Source organism: Centruroides sculpturatus, unplaced genomic scaffold, assembly GCF_000671375.1.
Source record: "Centruroides sculpturatus isolate CEXI.00-Female unplaced genomic scaffold, Cexi_2.0 scaffold1327, whole genome shotgun sequence".
In the NCBI taxonomy this organism is placed as follows: Eukaryota; Metazoa; Arthropoda; class Arachnida; order Scorpiones; family Buthidae; genus Centruroides; species Centruroides sculpturatus.
In genome coordinates this window covers 65774-87930 of record NW_019385759.1, presented here as the reverse complement: position 1 = coordinate 87930, position 22157 = coordinate 65774, and the positions used below count along the sequence as shown (strand labels likewise).

The following is a 22157-nucleotide window of genomic DNA, read 5'->3' as shown; positions in this document are numbered from 1 at the left end:
GCTTTGTACCAAGTCTGTTAGATGTCGCATCTTATCCCATTGAATTAAAAGTGAAAGTAAAATTATGAAAATTTTATAATATTAAGTGGCGCCCCTGTGAGGAAGCCGCGGCTCCCTAAAACACCGTAGCTCCCACTTTGGGAACCGTTGATTTATATTATTTGTCGGTTCAATCATATAAGGAATTGTTGTGCGATTATAATAAATATGACTGTATTTAAAATTTTATTACTAAGATAAACGGTTAATGGAAATTAATTTGTTTAGTTTAACATGATATTATTTATTTTCAGAGCTGTATCCATCAGGAGAGATGTATATACGCGTATATAGTAGCATATTAGTGGCTGATTCAGTGTTTGAGAGTTGGCAGCGTTTTTTGTTTGGCGGTTTTGGTCGTATTATAATTAACAATTCATTTAGTTTTTTTTAAAGTAATTTAATTGTTTAATTTTTATATAAAAATTTTTCTTTTAGAACTTTAGTTTGCCTCGACTGTTCGCTGCCACTTTTGTGTATATTTTTGTTTCTGTTTTGATAGTTATGATTATTATTGTTGTCGGTGCTACTTGATATTGTTATTATCACTGTATTGCTTTTTTAACAGGCTTATTATTATACGCTGTATTGTTAACATTCTGTATTCAATACTGGAATTGATATTGGGAATTGTAATATATATTTTTTTCTTTCTTTTGTTGTACGCCCGTACATAAATGGTTTCCTTGTACTACTAAATAAATATAAAATATAATAATCGGAAAAAATTCCTCCCTCCCTGATAAAATAGATATGGATTAGTAGAAGGAAGTATGACGTCACAGGACGTGGAAATTCACGCGACCACGCTTTTTCCTCTACAAATTTTGAAATGAAAACAAAAAGTGAACGAGCAATTACCTACCGTAACGTCGTCACAACACCGAGCTGCAATTTTTCGTCACAATGCTTTCGATTTTAGTAGTGTCTTGCCCCGTATATCATACTTTTTCCGAAAACAAGAATCGTGCCGATTATCTTTCTGACTGTGTTTGGGAGAAAGCTTTTGAATTGAAATAAAATAAATTCCTGTCCAGATCGGAAGTTTGTATATAGTCAATCGGGCCTCCTGACTCTAGGCTTTTAATATCTGGTCTCGACATTCATCTTACTCCGAACTTCGAGAAATGCGAAAAAGTCGTGTTTTTTTATGTGCGAATTTAACTGTGTTTGGGGGAGGGGTGAAATGATATGATTCATTTTTTTTTCTAGATAATAAGCAGCTGACTGCCTTTTGACTTTACATCGTAAAAAGTAGTGATAGTTTTTCTTATTTACGAAAAAATTCCCAAAAGGGTTATAAACAAAACTTGCCTCGATTAATTTATTTACGTCTGTAACAATTTATAAACGTCTGTAACAATTAAGTTAAATAAATTTAAAATATGACTAAAAACTGCAACTTGGCAGTGTGACGATGTCACAATAAAATAGTTGTTCGTATTTATTCTGTAATAAATTCTTGCAATTTTTATGTTTGTGAAAAATGAATAAGAGGTGTTAGCCAGGAACACACATGCGTAAAATTGTGTGGCAGTAAACTGAATCAGAAATCGGCTTTCAGTTCAGTTTTCTGTTTTACGCTTTTATGCCAGAACACACATACGTAAAAATTCTGGCCGAATAGGAAACGCCACTGCCACTAACAGTGCTACATTTTATTAATGTTTTTTCTCTCATATTTCTATCCCTTTTGTATTTTCCATTTTTTCTCCGCTTCCTCTGCTACAATATAGAAAATTTAAATTAATAGACTTGTATTCCGAATTCAAATAAAGAACGTGTGATTTAAATACTAGGCCTGTATGTCTATTCTACTAGACCTACCTGTTATTTGAAATTTAGCACTATAGCCATCCATAAACGTTGTTTAAAATACAGTGTCTTTGTATATGACATTGAGGTGGTCGAATGGATTTAATAAACTCCTCTATTTCATTTATTTTTTGTTTTTTCGAGATCGTCACAATTGTAGGGTTAATCCTCATTGCCACCATTGTTAGAATAAAAACCACGCGTGTACTTTGACATCACAAAAATAGACTTCTCTTTTATTGGAGGAATTTTGGCGTAAAAAGTAGACATGCTCTACTTTTTTTTCAGTTATGTTTCAGCCAAAATTTCAGAAAAATGTTTACGCTTTCTGTTTTATGCTAGATTTTACGCCGAATTTTACGCATGTGTGTACCTTTACGTTCGTGTTGCATATGTGTGTTACTTCTGTTTGACTTTTGTATTGAAACAGGTTTAGTAGCTCACAACGTGTGAATGCTCCACGTTCACGAAGAATTCTATAATGCAGAACAACGTGGAAAAGTGACACTTTTATCAGGTTGAAATTTTTTTTGTAAATTTCAAGTATTTAAAAATTTCGTCCTTTGGGAAGATGTGAAAATTTTTGCAATTAGGCCTATATCAAAAATAAAAATTTGTGAAAAGCATTTGATTGCTCTGTTGTTAGGTGAATGGATACAGTAAACGTTTCGAAACATAATTTTGAAAAATTTATTAATGAAATTTAGTATACTATACTCGGCGTAGTGACATTAATCGATCGAAACGAAAAGGGTGTATGTGAGATGCCAAGAATTAAAGGCGACGTTGAGAGTTGACACATGAATCATAGTATCATAATTTCGAAAAAAAAATTATTTATAACAAAAGTAGTATAAAAACGTTTTAAGAATATAAAAAATAGCTGAAAGATATCAGATCTACGTATACAGGTCGCCTTCCATTTCTTTCATCTGACGTAGACCCTTCCTGGGCAAGCAGATCATATCTACTATTCGCTGCTCGGATTATCATATTGATAAGAATCTGGAATAAATGAAACGTTGTATTATGAACAACTGTTTCGTAATTTATAGATTTTATATTTTCTGAAACAAAATATTTCTTTCTTTTATCGTTTTTCGACGGTCATTCTTATACCAAATTTAGGACGAAGAATGACGTCAGCTGACTCGAAAATCTTATCTCTGTGATCCAAAGATTTCACTCGAAAATGTCGGATAACATTTGATAAAACTGTCTTCATCTCTCTCATCGCAAATCTTTGTCCTGAAGAAAGATGAATACGTCAGAAACACAGTAAGGCCTTTGTCTCGTGACACAATTACTCACCTATGCAATTGCGTGGGCCGGCAGAAAACGGCACAAAGGCAAAGGGATGACGTTTATCGCAGTTTTCTGGTAGAAATCGATCCGGATTGAACACTTCGGGATTTTCGAAAACCGTTGGATTATGATGAATCCCATAAATGTTTATTACAAGGGATGATTTTGCCGGGAAGATATAATCACCTGAAAGGAAATTCAATTGTTTTCAATGAAATTTATGCTGTCGCTATGAAATGTATTTACTCTCAAAATGCGATACATACCTACTTTCATATCGGAAGGATTCTTTCTGATTATGACGGGAATCGGAGGATAGATCCTAATTGACTCCTGAAATTATTCCGATATTTCAAAATAGTTGTCGAGTATTTGATAACTTAATTAACTTTTGTATTTTCAAACAGAATTAACAAAATATAAAAAAAAGTTGATGCTATTATATGTTTTCTGTTAAGATACGAAAAGTTTGTATTAATATAAAAAAAAAGGAAAAATGTGAAATATATGTCATACTCATATAGGTATATGAGATACACATTCACAATAGTAATATTTGCTTGCTTTTTGTTTCAGTTCTGTGAACAGAAATAAATTATTGAGGGCTAAAGAGATAACCTTAAAACATTGTAACTTCCATTTTTTAGAGCTAGTTTTGTTAGTACTGTTTATGTATAAAAATAAGTAAAAGTATCCTAAGTGTACTAAACGTGATGAAAGCGAAAACAATATTATATATACTACATATGAGTACTACTAAGCTGAGGGGGTAGTGTTGCCACCAGGTCGGTTTTTAAATTCATGGTCCGGATTAATTATTAATTTGTCCGGTTTCCGTAGAAATTGTGAAATTATGATGAAACAAAATAAATTTATAAAAATATTTGCGAGTATTTTATTTTAACGGTAAAGACTTTAACTTCACACTCTCATCTTATCTCTACGCTAAGAGTGACAGAAAATGTACTTTTAAAATTCTAACTTGCAAACATCTCTGGCAAATATTAGGTTTGTTCCAACACAACTGGTTTAAAACTCACAAGCGCATTGTTCAGTTCTTCTAGTTTTCAATTTCTATATTTATATTTTGTAACTTAATATTATTAATGTTGGTATGTAATATTTTTGCAATTAATATCGACATAGGACTGTTATTAATTATTTTTGAATATGCCATATGTGATTATTGTGTTACTTTAATAATATATTATGTACATGTTTACCTTCTAATAAAAAAATATTTATTTTCTACTCACAATAAAAAAAATCGAAGTTTTTTTATTTATACTTACAACTTTTAAAATTAAAATTAAAATAACCGGACTTTTAAAATTAGGATGTTAATCACAATTTTAAAAGTCCGGGTCAGCAATTTTGGAAAGGTGGCAACACTGTGAGGGGTGAAGTCACTTGACAGCTTCCCCTATCTACAAGTAGGAGTTGTTTATACTTAAAAGTCAGAATTTCTTAGTTGCTATTCTTTACATAAAAAAAAAGTCTAATGACAAAAACTTTAAAATTTTTCAATATATGGAACTGATGATTGTCTTATACTTTTGGCCGGAGCGTTAACAACAAGACGACAACTTTATGATGAGATTTTATTCTACTGTACAAAACTACATTCGAACCTGAAGGTCAGTCCTGCGCTAAAAATGGTTTTGTATTTATTACTGTTCAAATCTACGTCTGAAGTGTTCTTAAAATATTAATAATTTTCTATTTCAAGTATTTTTTTTAAATTTCAGTTTTGCAAATTAGTAATAACATTTATTATTAAACAGAAATTTTAACCTTGATATTTAAAATTCGAAATTCCACATTACAAATTCTATTTTTGAAAAATTTCAAGTATTTAACATAATTTTTTCTATTATTTAAATAATCCACAGTAGATTTTATATGATTTACAAAACAAACTAAAAAAAATTAAATGCAACGATAGAAAACGTTCGCAAAACTTTACAGCTCTATATGAAGTGTCGAGTGAAATTAGATTAAATTATCAGATATATTCGACGCAATTAGAGTTAGAGCTTGAGTTGGATCATTTTTGCGTCTTTAAGGAACGATAGAATTGTTTACGTATGCACATGTACTCTCTCGGGCTTCATTTAGTCTTGAAAAGGGGTGAAGTGCATGTGGACAATCTACGAGTATATGTGCATTCATAAACAATTCTATTACCCCCTTAAAAACGCAAAAATGAATCAAACCAATGGCCAACTCTAGTTGTGTCGACTATAATACAAAGCCAACTCCTGGTATTTAGTAAGGATGCACCGATAAACAAAATGGCCGAATAACCGGTAATTACCGATTAATCGGTCACGCATCATCGGCCGATTAGTGCTAATAATAATTATTTTTATAACAATTTATTATAAAAATAATTTTAAATATGAAGCTATTTTTTTCTTTTTCAGATTCATGTATTAAATTAAAATGATAAATTATTATTTTGAAAAACTTTTAAATTTTAATTAATAGCCAATTCCAAACCCCCCATGGCTTCCGGTATTGCCTGGAAATTTTTTAGGAAAGATAAAAACGAGAAGTCTTCCAAGTTCAATTTGTGTCAGACTTCTATATCGAGAGGTGGAAAAAATGCTAAAACTTTTTTTACCACCAAAAACACGATAAATCAGCTCAACAAATGTCATCATAAAAACTTTTTAAAATAAACTTAATAGAGAAAAGAGAAAGTTCCGAAACGAAAGAAGTTGGATGTTCGTCAGTAACAACTCATATCCAATGACAAACTACATGAACTCAATTAATAGAGAAGAAAAAATTGTTGGATATAAATGATCAACGATCCAAAGAAGTTCATTATTTTATTGGATAAATTATAAGTGTAGATATACAGCCATAACCTGTTGTGTCCGATTTAGGATTTCAAAGATTAGACTACTAAAAACACTGGTTCTTAATTAAAATATTTCCAGCACAAAATATTTTTCTGAAAATATATTTCAAAAAGTTCAGTAAAAAATTCAATGATGCAAAATATATTTTTTTACCGCTGATATTTGGACAGCAACTACAAATAATTTTCCTTTTTTAACTGTAACAGCCCCTCTGGTTGAAGGATGATTTTCAGCAAGAAAGAGATGTTTTGCGAATTGTTCTCTTTGAAGGTTCCACACAGCTACACGAGTCAGTGAAAAGATAAACATTGTTCTTAAATAGTATACGTTGACAAAAGTCATAAGATATTTTTAGTACTGAGAGATTCTGGAGCAAATATGGAAGATGGAATCAGGAATCGCAACTTAAAGGCATTACATGCTTTACACATACACTGCAGCTGACACTAAACGAATGGAAATTTTCTCAACAAGATGTGAAAACTATAATCATAGTTAATAAAAATATTTTCACACATTTTAATCATTCTGCTGTAGCTGTAAGCAAATTGGAAGATTTGCGAGACAAGTTAGGTTTGCAGAAACACAAATTAATTCAAGATGTTCCTACTCGCGGGATTTCTACATACTACATGTTGCAAAGAAACTTGGAACAGCGAAAAGCCCTTGTCACATATGCTATAGACAATAAAATTCCTACGTTGAAAAAATTGTTATATTTTTAAAACCTTTCGAAGAATGGAAGCCAGCAACCGAGAAACCACTTCATCTTCAATAATTCACACAATAAAGACTCTGAAATTATTCTTATTATCAAAAGCAAAGAACAATCGTTCCTTTAATAGCATTAATACTTCAATAGAAGACTAGAAAATTCAATAAAAAAATATTTTCAGCATATATAGAAAACAAGTCTTTACTAGGGATTGTAAATTTACCGACTTTTTCATTTACCGGTAATTCGGTAAATGAAAATTAAAATACCGGTTTACCGGTAAATTACCGGTAAATTTTTTTCTTGAAAAATAAAATTAAGGTGATAAAAAATATAAGTCATTTCACATTTTTATTTCAAAGATATCAAATATAAAAAATATAAAAATTAAAGTGTTATTCTAAACAAACTATAATAATAAATATAGAAATAAACAGAAATAAAATAATACAGAAAAATAAAAATACAACAGAAATAATATATAGTACCTAATACCATTTTATTGATTACCATTTTTTAAAATTAACTTCTCAAGAAACTTAAATTATTTATAGTCTTATCTCCTAATTTTGATCTAATTTTTGTACAAAATAATCCAGATCTCGAGAATACCCTTTCTGATTCAACACTTGTTGGACGAATGGTCATTAAATTAAAATTAATCAAAAACTATCTCACATAAAATTAATAATGAGGTATATTGTTGCTTACACTTACTTGTTTTTTTTTTTTTTTTAATTTTCAATGTCCCTTTAGCCCTACAATATTTTCTGCATAGAAATTTCTAGTATGGATTTTTCATTTACCGAATTACCGGTAAATTTCAAAAATTTACCGGTAAGTTTATTGAATTTTTTTTGTCAATTTATCGGTTCACTGGTAAATCGGTAAACCGGTGTACAATCCCTAGTCTTTACGCTTGTCATCTTTATTAGATCCAAGATTCAAAATAAAATTTAAAAAAAAAAAAAAAAGATATGGTAGAGGAAATAGAAGATGGACAATTGATAGCTTAGATGATGTTGATAATTCGAAATCTCAAAAAGAATTAAATCCTGAAGCTTCTATTTATGGAGATGATCAAGATGGAGGATAATCTCTACGTTTTTCTAATTTATTGATAAATTAGCTTTTGGTAAACGAAAGAATGAATAAGAGCATGTTTTTAAATAACAAATAAAAAGTAAAACGTATTAAAATTTAAGTAAATTTCGCTTTGTTTATTACGAAGAATTAAACTAATATTTTTATGATTATTTAAATTAAGTTTTAAACGTTTCGAAATTTAATATTCATAATATATTATTTTACTAAATATGTATCGGATGGTAAAGATGAAATAGAGACATTTCGATTTTTTCTTCAACAACCGTATTGACAATATACAGTTCAAAGGCAATACACCAATTTCGGGCCTTTGATAAAAAAGAGAAAAAAGAAAACACAAAAATAGTTATTCTAAGCCAACCGGATTAAAAGCTTGCAGCAAAGATAGCGAGATAAATTGTTATTGATAGTAATTATTGTCTAATAGATTAAATTGTCATCTTTTTTGAGTCAATTATCAATATGTATTTTAAATGTCTAAATTTCATGTTTTACCCTACGAGGCGTTTAAAAGTAAATTGTTACCTTGACAACACATTCTAAATACTTCATTCTTTTAAGTTCATCGGACGTAATAGATTTATTCATGTCTTCACCAAAAATTTCCTCCAGCTCCTGGTACAGTTTCTCTTGTATATCGGGATGCAATCCGAGTAGATAAAGGGTCCAACTAATTCCCATAGCAGTTGTGTCGTGTCCCTAAAAATAAAATAACAATTTTTATACAACGTGAATCTTTTATTTCTAAGTTTGCGAATGAAACTCATTTTACTTCGATCATGAAAGTGTCGACTTCTTCTCTGATATCCTCTTCGTTGAGACTTCCATCCGTTAAATGATGATAAAGTAGTAAATCTAAAAATGCTCTCTTCTTCTTCACCCCCATAACTTTCTTCTCTTCTTGAAAGTAGTCGATTGTTTGCATGTCTTTCAGTTCTTCGATCAGTTTCTGTTTCTTTTCTCTAATTACCTGAATTATTTCCATTTTTAATTACGTTAATGGTTTAAAAATAAAATCAAATAAACTTGCCTTTCTGTCAAATTCGTGAACGGTTTGAATGTCTTTGTGAAATTTTATTCCTAATGGGCTCAAGTTGAAAATGGGACCGAACCAATACCAAGGCTTTGCGACCCATTGAATAATTGCGGATGTTATACTGAATTAAAAAATACCATGTGGTATATTACAAATGTTTCAAGTAACTGAAATATTTTTCATACTTTTAAAAATGCTTTAAAATTTTAAGCTATTAAACAAAATTGTCTTTCTTTTAAACTTCGTAAAATAGTTTTGTCATTAGATTAATCATATTTAAAATATGAGATAAAGAAATTATTTTAAAAGTTGAATTTAGTTTTGTTACTCATTGTTATAGTTTTCAATTGTAAATCTGTATTTTATAATAATATACCCTGAATTCCATTCTAAATACTGTATTGGTAAAAAAATTTTTGAAATCGGATAAGTAGTTTCGGAGATTACCTGCTGCATATAAACTTACATACATACTTACAAACATTACCTCTTTATAATATTAGTATAGATTCAGCAAGGATTGCATTATATCAGTAAATGGAAACTGATTTCTTTCTCAGATCCACAGGACAAATAATGCATCTGTGTTCCGTGCGAAAAATTTTAATAGCAGGAAACTATGAGTGATTTGCAGTAGAATTCTATCCATGCTATAAAATGTTTTACAGTCGATTAAAATTACAACGTCGTTTATTATCTTTGATCCATTGTCACCTATTGCAATTATGACTACTCGTAATAAAAAGCTCATAATATCGTACAATAATCGATAGAGATAAAGAAAAACCCAAATAATGATTACATGGGAATTAAAAAGTAGCTAAAAATCCTTACAGTTATTCAGAGAAGAAGTTATAAATAGATTTAAATGGAAGGGTTCTATTGAGATTTGTCTTTAACCGTTTTTTTTTAATAACTTACTCATTAATGGCAATGACATAATCAGTACCAGATCTGTCTTGAGTGTTAATTTGAACTCCCATTGCTGAATCTGTAAATAATAATAATATATTTATAGAATAACATATTGAATCACTACACCTTTCTTGGTACGGTTGCTTTAATAGTAAGAAATTTCGAACATAATATGAAGCCAACTTGAAAAGTACTGAGCATAAACAAAGCCCTCAAACAAACTGGGAACATTTTTTTCTTTTGATGATTATGAAGACGATAACACATTCCAATGGATTAAAGTGTCAGCCTACCGCTCCGAGGTTTCGCAATAGCATTCGGACTAGCAATCAGAACTTTTCATCTGCTTATGTTCAGAATATGTCGGCTCTTTGCCTCATTATTCTGCATCCTGCTATTGTCTGGATGACTCCACGCCGTGTATGATTAAAACAGGTTGTCTTATTCACAAAATGAAGAAGAAAACCAAAAATCCCGAAATGAAAATAATTATAAATTTACAATAACATTTCCAAATTGTCGTAATAAAGAGACAAGTTAAAAAAAAAAACACGCTCCCAACTGTTCGTTTATTTTTGAGAATATTTCCGAACCGTTTTTTTTATATTCNATTTTGAAAAACTTTTAAATTTTAATTAATAGCCAATTCCAAACCCCCCATGGCTTCCAGTATTGCCTGGAAATTTTTTAGGAAAGATAAAAACGAGAAGTCTTCCAAGTTCAATTTGTGTCAGACTTCTATATCGAGAGGTGGAAAAAATGCTAAAACTTTTTTTACCACCAAAAACACGATAAATCAGCTCAACAAATGTCATCATAAAAACTTTTTAAAATAAACTTAATAGAGAAAAGAGAAAGTTCCGAAACGAAAGAAGTTGGATGTTCGTCAGTAACAACTCATATCCAATGACAAACTACATGAACTCAATTAATAGAGAAGAAAAAATTGTTGGATATAAATGATCAACGATCCAAAGAAGTTCATTATTTTATTGGATAAATTATAAGTGTAGATATACAGCCATAACCTGTTGTGTCCGATTTAGGATTTCAAAGATTAGACTACTAAAAACACTGGTTCTTAATTAAAATATTTCCAGCACAAAATATTTTTCTGAAAATATATTTCAAAAAGTTCAGTAAAAAATTCAATGATGCAAAATATATTTTTTTACCGCTGATATTTGGACAGCAACTACAAATAATTTTCCTTTTTTAACTGTAACAGCCCCTCTGGTTGAAGGATGATTTTCAGCAAGAAAGAGATGTTTTGCGAATTGTTCTCTTTGAAGGTTCCACACAGCTACATGAGTCAGTGAACAGATAAACATTGTTCTTAAATAGTATACGTTGACAAAAGTCATAAGATATTTTTAGTACTGAGAGATTCTGGAGCAAATATGGAAGCTGGAATCAGGAATTGCAACTTAAAGGCATTACATGCTTTACACATACACTGCAGCTGACACTAAACGAATGGAAATTTTCTCAACAAGATGTGAAAACTATAATCATAGTTAATAAAAATATTTTCACACATTTTAATCATTCTGCTGTAGCTGTAAGCAAATTGGAAGATTTGCGAGACAAGTTAGGTTTGCAGAAACACAAATTAATTCAAGATGTTCCTACTCGCGGGATTTCTACATACTACATGTTGCAAAGAAACTTGGAACAGCGAAAAGCCCTTGTCACATATGCTATAGACAATAAAATTCCTACGTTGAAAAAATTGTTATATTTTTAAAACCTTTCGAAGAATGGAAGCCAGCAACCGAGAAACCACTTCATCTTCAATAATTCACACAATAAAGACTCTGAAATTATTCTTATTATCAAAAGCAAAGAACAATCGTTCCTTTAATAGCATTAATACTTCAATAGAAGACTAGAAAATTCAATAAAAAAATATTTTCAGCATATATAGAAAACAAGTCTTTACTAGGGATTGTAAATTTACCGACTTTTTCATTTACCGGTAATTCGGTAAATGAAAATTAAAATACCGGTTTACCGGTAAATTACCGGTAAATTTTTTTCTTGAAAAATAAAATTAAGGTGATAAAAAATATAAGTCATTATGATTTCCATTTCACATTTTTATTTCAAAGATATCAAATATAAAAAATATAAAAATTAAAGTGTTATTCTAAACAAACTATAATAATAAATATAGAAATAAACAGAAATAAAATAATACAGAAAAATAAAAATACAACAGAAATAATATATAGTACCTAATACCATTTTATTGATTACCATTTTTTAAAATTAACTTCTCAAGAAACTTAAATTATTTATAGTCTTATCTCCTAATTTTGATCTAATTTTTGTACAAAATAATCCAGATCTCGAGAATACCCTTTCTGATTCAACACTTGTTGGACGAATGGTCATTAAATTAAAATTAATCAAAAACTATCTCACATAAAATTAATAATGAGGTATATTGTTGCTTACACTTACTTGTTTTTTTTTTTTTTTTAATTTTCAATGTCCCTTTAGCCCTACAATATTTTCTGCATAGAAATTTCTAGTATGGATTTTTCATTTACCGAATTACCGGTAAATTTCAAAAATTTACCGGTAAGTTTATTGAATTTTTTTTGTCAATTTATCGGTTCACTGGTAAATCGGTAAACCGGTGTACAATCCCTAGTCTTTACGCTTGTCATCTTTATTAGATCCAAGATTCAAAATAAAATTTAAAAAAAAAAAAAAAAGATATGGTAGAGGAAATAGAAGATGGACAATTGATAGCTTAGATGATGTTGATAATTCGAAATCTCAAAAAGAATTAAATCCTGAAGCTTCTATTTATGGAGATGATCAAGATGGAGGATAATCTCTACGTTTTTCTAATTTATTGATAAATTAGCTTTTGGTAAACGAAAGAATGAATAAGAGCATGTTTTTAAATAACAAATAAAAAGTAAAACGTATTAAAATTTAAGTAAATTTCGCTTTGTTTATTACGAAGAATTAAACTAATATTTTTATGATTATTTAAATTAAGTTTTAAACGTTTCGAAATTTAATATTCATAATATATTATTTTACTAAATATGTATCGGATGGTAAAGATGAAATAGAGACATTTCGATTTTTTCTTCAACAACCGTATTGACAATATACAGTTCAAAGGCAATACACCAATTTCGGGCCTTTGATAAAAAAGAGAAAAAAGAAAACACAAAAATAGTTATTCTAAGCCAACCGGATTAAAAGCTTGCAGCAAAGATAGCGAGATAAATTGTTATTGATAGTAATTATTGTCTAATAGATTAAATTGTCATCTTTTTTGAGTCAATTATCAATATGTATTTTAAATGTCTAAATTTCATGTTTTACCCTACGAGGCGTTTAAAAGTAAATTGTTACCTTGACAACACATTCTAAATACTTCATTCTTTTAAGTTCATCGGACGTAATAGATTTATTCATGTCTTCACCAAAAATTTCCTCCAGCTCCTGGTACAGTTTCTCTTGTATATCGGGATGCAATCCGAGTAGATAAAGGGTCCAACTAATTCCCATAGCAGTTGTGTCGTGTCCCTAAAAATAAAATAACAATTTTTATACAATGTGAATCTTTTATTTCTAAGTTTGCGAATGAAACTCATTTTACTTCGATCATGAAAGTGTCGACTTCTTCTCTGATATCCTCTTCGTTGAGACTTCCATCCGTTAAATGATGATAAAGTAGTAAATCTAAAAATGCTCTCTTCTTCTTCACCCCCATAACTTTCTTCTCTTCTTGAAAGTAGTCGATTGTTTGCATGTCTTTCAGTTCTTCGATCAGTTTCTGTTTCTTTTCTCTAATTACCTGAATTATTTCCATTTTTAATTACTTTAATGGTTTAAAAATAAAATCAAATAAACTTGCCTTTCTGTCAAATTCGTGAACGGTTTGAATGTCTTTGTGAAATTTTATTCCTAATGGGCTCAAGTTGAAAATGGGACCGAACCAATACCAAGGCTTTGCGACCCATTGAATAATTGCGGATGTTATACTGAATTAAAAAATACCATGTGGTATATTACAAATGTTCCAAGTAACTGAAATATTTTTCATACTTTTAAAAATGCTTTAAAATTTTAAGCTATTAAACAAAACTGTCTTTCTTTTAAACTTCGTAAAATAGTTTTGTCATTAGATTAATCATATTTAAAATATGAGATAAAGAAATTATTTTAAAAGTTGAATTTAGTTTTGTTACTCATTGTTATAGTTTTCAATTATAAATCTGTATTTTATAATAATATACCCTGAATTCCATTCTAAATACTGTATTGGTAAAAAAATTTTTGAAATCGGATAAGTAGTTTCGGAGATTACCTGCTGTATATAAACTTACATAATACTTACAAACATTACCTCTTTATAATATTAGTATAGATTCAGCAAGGATTGCATTATATCGGTAAATGGAAACTGATTTCTTTCTCAGATCCACAGGACAAATAATGCATCTGTGTTCCGTGCGAAAAATTTTAATAGCAGGAAACTATGAGTGATTTGCAGTAGAATTCTATCCATGCTATAAAATGTTTTACAGTCAGTTAAAATTACAACGTCGTTTATTATCTTTGATCCATTGTCACCTATTGCAATTATGACTACTCGTAATAAAAAGCTCATAATATCGTACAATAATCGATAGAGATAAAGAAAAACCCAAATAATGATTACATGGGAATTAAAAAGTAGCTAAAAATCCTTACAGTTATTCAGAGAAGAAGTTATAAATAGATTTAAATGGAAGGGTTCTATTGAGATTTGTCTTTAACCGTTTTTTTTTAATAACTTACTCATTAATGGCAATGACATAATCAGTACCAGATCTGTCTTGAGTGTTAATTTGAACTCCCATTGCTGAATCTGTAAATAATAATAATATATTTATAGAATAACATATTGAATCACTACACCTTTCTTGGTACGGTTGCTTTAATAGTAAGAAATTTCGAACATAATATGAAGCCAACTTGAAAAGTACTGAGCATAAACAAAGCCCTCAAACAAACTGGGAACATTTTTTTCTTTTGATGATTATGAAGACGATAACACATTCCAATGGATTAAAGTGTCAGCCTACCGCTCCGAGGTTTCGCAATAGCATTCGGACTAGCAATCAGAACTTTTCATCTGCTTATGTTCAGAATATGTCGGCTCTTTGCCTCATTATTCTGCATCCTGCTATTGTCTGGATGACTCCACGCCGTGTATGATTAAAACAGGTTGTCTTATTCACAAAATGAAGAAGAAAACCAAAAATCCCGAAATGAAAATAATTATAAATTTACAATAACATTTCCAAATTGTCGTAATAAAGAGACAAGTTAAAAAAAAAAACACGCTCCCAACTGTTCGTTTATTTTTGAGAATATTTCCGAACCGTTTTTTTTTTATTCAAACATTTTTAAAAAATAACTGAAATACCAAACAGTTGGCAACTTTTCCCGCATGCAAAGATTGGTTAATGGACCGTTACCTCCAATAATATCCAAAGTGCACAGGCTAATGAGCTCGTCCATAAGAAATTCTTCATTTTCCTTTTTGTTCTTCAACTTTTCAATTAAAATGGTTGAGTAATCGTTGAAAATCTCTTGAAAGTCTTCGAGAATTCGAAAGTGAAATGCTGGAGTTAATAATTTTCTACGATGTCTCCACTTATCATTCGAACTGTTGCCGTTGTAAACAAATAATCAGTACTTTTATTCAACTGAAATATTCAATTACCGTTTACCTTGTTAGAAGACCTGTTCCTAGCCATGGATGAAGAATATTATAAATCCAATCTTTGTTGATCACGGTGTGACTCTTCAGTACTTCCTTTATAAAATAATAAATTGTTAAGGTTACAAAACACTGAAACAATATGTGAAAAAGCAAATATACCTCAGCCACTTCGGGGTGAGATAATAAAATATAATTAGAGCCACCCCACGATAATTTCAATACTTTCTCTTCTGAGAATGCCATACGTACACTACTCAATATTTGAATAATAACTAGAAAAGATATTTAATAAATATACTTTTACTCATCGTTATTCGAAAAGAAATTCGTAAATAATAAACTTTATATCGTAGGATATAATTTAATACTTTGAAATTATACTTACACGTGCCACAAAGTTTACGATAATCTTGCGCTTTTACTGGACAGAAAATCAGATTCCAAAGCATGGGCCAACTGGGGAATTTCGGTATTTCATTTCTGGATTTGTTTTTAATGTTTTTGTTCCATATGTAGAGACCTGAAAGAAATATTGCAAATCGTTTAGCTAATTTACATTCATAGACACTTTCTATTATGAATACGACCATTTTCACCGGCTTATATTTTTGATGGAAAATTCGCTTTAATTTAACAAATTCATGTACTGTACTTCGGTTGATACTAGAGGTCAAAATAGAAGGAAGAAGCAGGGAAATATCGTTGAAAAAAATATAAAATCATAGGCTGGTATTACCACGGAAGAGTTGATAAGAACAGTTAGGAAGAGAAAATCGTTTGTCGACGTGATCGCTGTATGCCAAATGGAAACAGCACTACAGGAGAAAGTTATTTTATGTCCTTTAATTATTTCTCTGAAATTAATGTAGATTTATATAAAAAGTAGCTACTGTTATTATTCATAATGTACAGTACATACATAATATGATATTCAAATTTTACTATAGATAATCGTCATTTTCGTTTTGCATTTTGTCCCCCAAATTTTTTTTTAATTAAAAGATCTGTCTAAAGTTCCTAACGGAAATTATACAAGTCTGAAAGAACAAAATTATATGAGATGTTTTATATTCTTAAATCTTTAATTGTTATCAATGAATATGCTGCCACGCTTCAATTACCTGGTGTCTTCTGGAAGTTGAATAAATCGCTATATTAGAAAAAATATGAATCGTTATATTAAACTGTTCATGAAAGTGCAACGGAAAATTAATGGACTTTTATGACGCCGTCGTAAAATTCGTGAGAAAGAAAGAAAGCGTAGAAAGCTGAACATATTAACGAAATTCTTCTCGAAAGTTTCATCTATCACCCTTCTCAAACATCTTACCCAGACTCTCTGCAATTCCTGATAACTTTATTAAGAACTACGATAAGTGAACAGATGGTTTAAGAATTCAATGACTATAGTATTGATTTAATGGCCTTATTTAAAGGTTCATACCTTTAAATAAGGCCATAAATTTAAAGGTTCATACCTTTAAATTCAGTTTTTTCGTTTACAAAATTTAATTTTTCGTTTTGTCTGACTGTTGTATTCTTATGTTCTTCAGAAGATGCAAATAAAAGCAAAGTAATCTTGTTGGAGTTTCTTTGAACGAATGTTGATTATACTCACGGGACACCGTGATTTTTGTACAGTAAAACTTGTTAACGTTACCAGTGTAGAGATCAGCTTAAGGTGGTCATCTTGCACAGGTGGTAACCCTTAAGTAGATTTCATTGTATATCCGAATATAACTCATTTATATTATACATTTATTCCCTCTTAAATGAATTTACAAAATTTATAAAAATATGTTATTTCTATATATTTTTATTCAAATACCAGAATAAAATTTAAAATGATAAAAATTAAGAAATTATTGTAACTATAAATAATATTTTAACTTACTAGAAACTTGGCAACTGAGCGAAAACGATTTATCAAAATCGGGTGTAATTGTTTGTAAAAATGATGTTTTTAATGTACATTACATGTTAAAAACACATTTGTTAATGTCGCAGTGTATAGACTTATTAGTCTTTAAAAAAATAATTGTTCACGTATGTACAGTACAACCATACATTACCAATATTCTTACAGCAGACATACGCATTTCAATAAGTTTGAAATACAACTTCGTATGGCAAACGGTCAAAAAATGATCTCCCAAGATGTTTACACTTTTGGACTCAAAACACCTTAAAAAGTCGAAAAATACGAAAAATTTCAGGGAAAAGTTTTTCTGTATGTATGGATGTAAGTACGTTTGTGTATGTGTAAGAGTACGATTTTGTTCACCCTCAATGAATCGTTTGTGCTTTTTGTCGAAAATTTCTAAAATTTGGCAGGAACGTTTGTTTGTTAGGTGGATTGATGCTATTAAATTTTGGTGATTAAAGGTCGAGGGATGGAAAGATAGTGGGGGTCGTATGTATCTCCAGAAGTATTCAGACTTAATGACAATTTTATTCGTTATTAGCATTTACAAAATTTTTTTTATAAAACCCATCCCTACCCTCAAAATTAAGCGTTTTGCCATTTTATAATAGTTAGAAATTAAAAACATTTTAAATTAAACATTATACCACATGGCGCCACGAAATTTTGCCGGCAAAGTTAATCAACTCGTTACTGAATATTACTCCGGATTTGTGTCAATTCCATTTGGATGCTTCTTTTTTGCTTCTTCGACGTTAAAACAAACAAACGCATTAAAGAGTTAAAATCATTTTCACATCCTCGAATACTTCAAATCGGTTTTCAAATTCAAGTAATAATTCTTGGATATTTGTAAAATATTTTCTGAAAACACAACAATAATATTATTCTTTTAATTTTTGCAAATAGAAGATTTAAGCAAATCCCAAATTTTTAATTGTTTCCTCTAAATTCCAATATTTAATTAATGTAAGTTTAATACCTTGTGTGGCTAGTAAGATTTCTATCTGGAAGTGTCAATTATACATTCCGTATCAGAATTTACAGGCAAGTTTTGATTTAAAGCAGAATTTGGCACCATTTCACATTATTTCTTTGTTCGAAACAAATAAAACGATAGATAAAATTTATATGTATGCCTATATAAAAAACAAGATAAATGTTTATAAATAATCCAACAACAATGAGTTTTATTCTTAAAATTCAAAAGCTAGTAATGCTTTGAAAATAATTATAAAAGCAGTAACTAGGATGCAATTTCAAAAAATTTTAAGCCTATAAATTCCAACAGTCGTCCGTGTGCCTGACTACCTTTCCTTATTCCTAAGAAAGGAACCAGGTACGTAAATGTGAAAACAGAGTTCTAAAGGCAAACGGAAGTGAGCCCCGACTAACAATTCACGAACTTCCGTATCAGAACAAAAGCCACGTTATTTCAATTCAAATTGTTTTCTTGAAGTCACTGATAACTAGCACGACTCCTTTGCTAATAGGAAAAGTATAATGTACGGGGACAAGATACTATTAATTCGAGATAGAGAATGTATATTTTAAATATATTAAAAATATGTTTAAAACTTGCAGCCCGGCATTATGACATCGTCACAACAGAATAATTATTTTATAATAATTAATACCCACATGTTTATCTATAACTATAATACATAAAGTCCATGAATATTTAAAAACTGATTCAAAAATAGTTACATGAAATTTAAAAGAAAGAAAAGTTATACAATGTTCCTCGAATTTTAAATGACCTGAATATTGATATACAGTACGGGATTCTATTCCTTTAGCCTTGTAAATTTTGTTTTTCATGTTTTAATATTACCGATTATTACATAAAAAACCTATGAAGATGTAGTTAATCGAACTGTCACGAAATCACTTCTCTTGCTGATAATTGAATATATTTTAAAAAATAAAATGCTTTCAAGCATTTACTTATTTCCAAATACGGAGGAAGTCTTTTGATAGATTATCGAAGACGAATGTTTTTTTTTCTGTTGTTTCGTTGTGTTTTTTAATTCATTTACTAATGAATATATCACTAGAAGAGAAATTAAAAGTAAACTTAAACGATTTTAAGTGAGATCGACAGAAACATGGTTAATACTCTTCTTGCTCTGAAGTTTTCGTATATATATACTGAAACTTCAGAGCATATTTTTTTAATAATTGAAGCGAATTTATATTAAATATATTTCTAAAGTATTATTCTCTTTGTTTTCTTCTGATTACAACGATCTGTTACTGGCTGTTTTGTATAAGTTTCACTCGTGTTTTAATACAAAATTTTTAAAATATTTCGATTTTTCTGACGTATTGATTTTATCTGAAAATGAGGAAATTAGGCTGTAATTGCACGAGAACCATACAAAGACAATACCCTTAATCATAATAATTATTAACAATTAACTTTAAAAAAAAAACATAACGCTCAAGGTAGTTTCGCCTTTTCAGACTTATGTAATTATTGTTAAAAACTTTTTTAGTTTAATTTTTTTATTTCTATCGCAAAAATATAAAACAATAGTCGCAATTATGTAATTAAAATTTAATACAGTCGACCTCCCTATAACATGGTATATACGTTCCGTTTTTTATGAAATTCATGTTTTAGGAGACCTTGCCAATCACAGCCCGACAAGTGTGAAGTTTACGGACTGCGGCTGTTTGAAAGGTTTTCTTCCATAAAATGAATCGATTCCTAGGCTAATTCGACTCAACATTTCCAAAATACGTATATTTTTTTGGGAATAATCCGTATAAACTATGCTATAAACAAAAAATTGTAGGATTACTTACCGAGTGTGCACCGTTCGACATCGCCATTGCTTAAGCTTGTTTNTCACAGACACGTTCAAACATTTCATCCCTTAAAATAGTTGTAAAACGAGCTGATAATTGTGTTCCACTTGCAGTTTTTTTCTTCCACTTATGGAGAAAATGAACTGAATTGAGTATGTTTTGTGTGACGAAGGTAAGCAGCGGTAAGGTATAATTTTATTTTTAAATTGGTTACTTATTTTTAATTTTGAAAACTTTTTTACGGATAAATGAAAAAATTAAGTTAAAATAAAAATATTTGTTATTAACCGAAAATTTGTTCTAACGGGTGGTGATTATTCGGTCGAGTAACGAGTTCCGTTATATTTTATTTACGCGATTTTGATATAAGCGGTACACATCGAGAAATTTATTAATCGCATTAATGAAGGGATACCTATAGTATGCGTAGGTAACCTGTATATAGCGGAAACCTGTCTACTATGGAAGAGTTATTCGGTCCCTCGGGGTTCCGTTATAGACAGGTTTGACTGAATAACAGAGGGAAAGTGTGGCCATCGGTCAAAAAATGACTCCCAACATTTTAACATTTTTGGACTCGAGACTTTTAAACGTCCAATAATGCAAAAACTTCAGAGAATTTTTCTGTATGTATGGATGTTAGTGTGTGCGTGTGTGGCACGATTTTGTTCACCTTTTTGGAAGATAATAACTACTGTGCTTATGTGGAAAATTTTGTCAAATTAGAAATGAAAGTTTGTTTATTAGGGAGATTAATGCTCTTAAATTTTGGTGGTTAAAAGTCGAGAAAATGATGAGATAATGGGGTCATGTGAATCTCCAGCAGGATTCAGACTTAATGACTATTTTACTTATTATTAGCATTTCCAATTTTTTAGAAAACCCATCCCTACCACAAAAAATTAATTTTTTTTTGCCATTTTGTAATAATTAAAAATATAAGTTTTTAATAATAAAATATCACAGCAGATAAAACCACACACTCAGTTTCAAATGTTACTGGGAAAGTTAATCAACTCGTTGATGATGGCTTTTTTAAATATAAAACAATAGTCGCAATTATGTAATTAAAATTTAATATCACATAATATGTAAATTAGTTTTTTATATAAATCTACACTTATTTGAAAAACATCATTAAAGATCAAATGCATTTAAGCCTAATATATATTTCTGCAGAACGAGAAAACATTACGAAAATCGAATTACAATTATTTAAAAAGGTTACTAAGGTATAAATGTTTGACATTTGTGACATATGTATTTTACTGTAGAGAAGTAAAGACCCAGATGATAATAAATTCGAAATCAAAGACAAACGGCAAAAACGGAAACCAAAACAGTAATCACTACAACCGAATAAACCGATAAACCTATACAGATAAACCGAAAACACGACAGTAAAACGAGCATGAATTAATAAACGATCAAACAACTTTTAAACATTGACTTACCTCCAGATACACACGAATTGTCTCCATGTGTGATGGAAAAGGAATAATTTTCCGTTGCTTCCTTCTGGTTTTCCATTTTTTTTACAAGCGAATTTATCAATACAAGAATAATTACTAAACTTAAAAGAAGTCGACAGAAACAAGATTAACATTTTTCTTGCTCGGCAGATTGCAAGACAGCATGAAATAATTATTTATTCATGCACATACTAATCAGAGTCGAATGTTTTATACAAGTGTATAGTCTCAATCCCGCCAACTGCATATGCCGCCGTTATTTGTTCATTTATTTATTTTCAAAATCAATAACGAAACTTTTTGCACGGTAGATTTCATATCCCAGATTAACAGTAAAACCCCAATTTAGACATATAAAGTACAGCGAATAAAGTACAAGAGAACAAAATACAAGTAAATAAT

The 22157-nt window shown here is 29.8% G+C and overlaps 1 protein-coding gene across 1 annotated transcript; it reads right to left on the bottom strand.

The window, feature by feature from the left end:
* Window positions 1-2578: 2578 nt before the first annotated feature.
* Window positions 2579-21935, bottom strand: LOC111641849 (cytochrome P450 4c3-like). The gene is made up of 17 exons (XM_023388089.1): window positions 21738-21935; window positions 15931-16065; window positions 15705-15817; window positions 15553-15638; window positions 15298-15488; window positions 14615-14819; window positions 13689-13815; window positions 13431-13628; window positions 13184-13357; window positions 11183-11270; window positions 9809-10013; window positions 8882-9008; window positions 8624-8821; window positions 8377-8550; window positions 3426-3492; window positions 3166-3345; window positions 2579-3102 (listed from the first exon to the last, which is right to left on the bottom strand). Exons 1-17 carry the CDS (start codon window positions 21811-21813, stop codon window positions 2945-2947), a joined length of 2502 nt encoding a protein of 833 aa, XP_023243857.1. The 5' UTR covers window positions 21814-21935; the 3' UTR covers window positions 2579-2944.
* Window positions 21936-22157: the final 222 nt, after the last annotated feature.

Coding starts and splice junctions, on each gene's coding strand:
- LOC111641849 (XM_023388089.1), bottom strand. CDS start 21,813: ATGGAAAACCAGAAGGAAGCAACGGAAAATTATTCCTTTTCCATCACA. Junction 11,271..13,183: donor ATTTAGAATGTGTTGTCAAG/GTAACAATTTAC, acceptor CCATTCGTTTAG/TGTCAGCTGCAGTGTATGTG. Junction 10,014..11,182: donor ATTTGCTCCAGAATCTCTCA/GTACTAAAAATA, acceptor AGTTTGTTTGAG/GGCTTTGTTTATGCTCAGTA.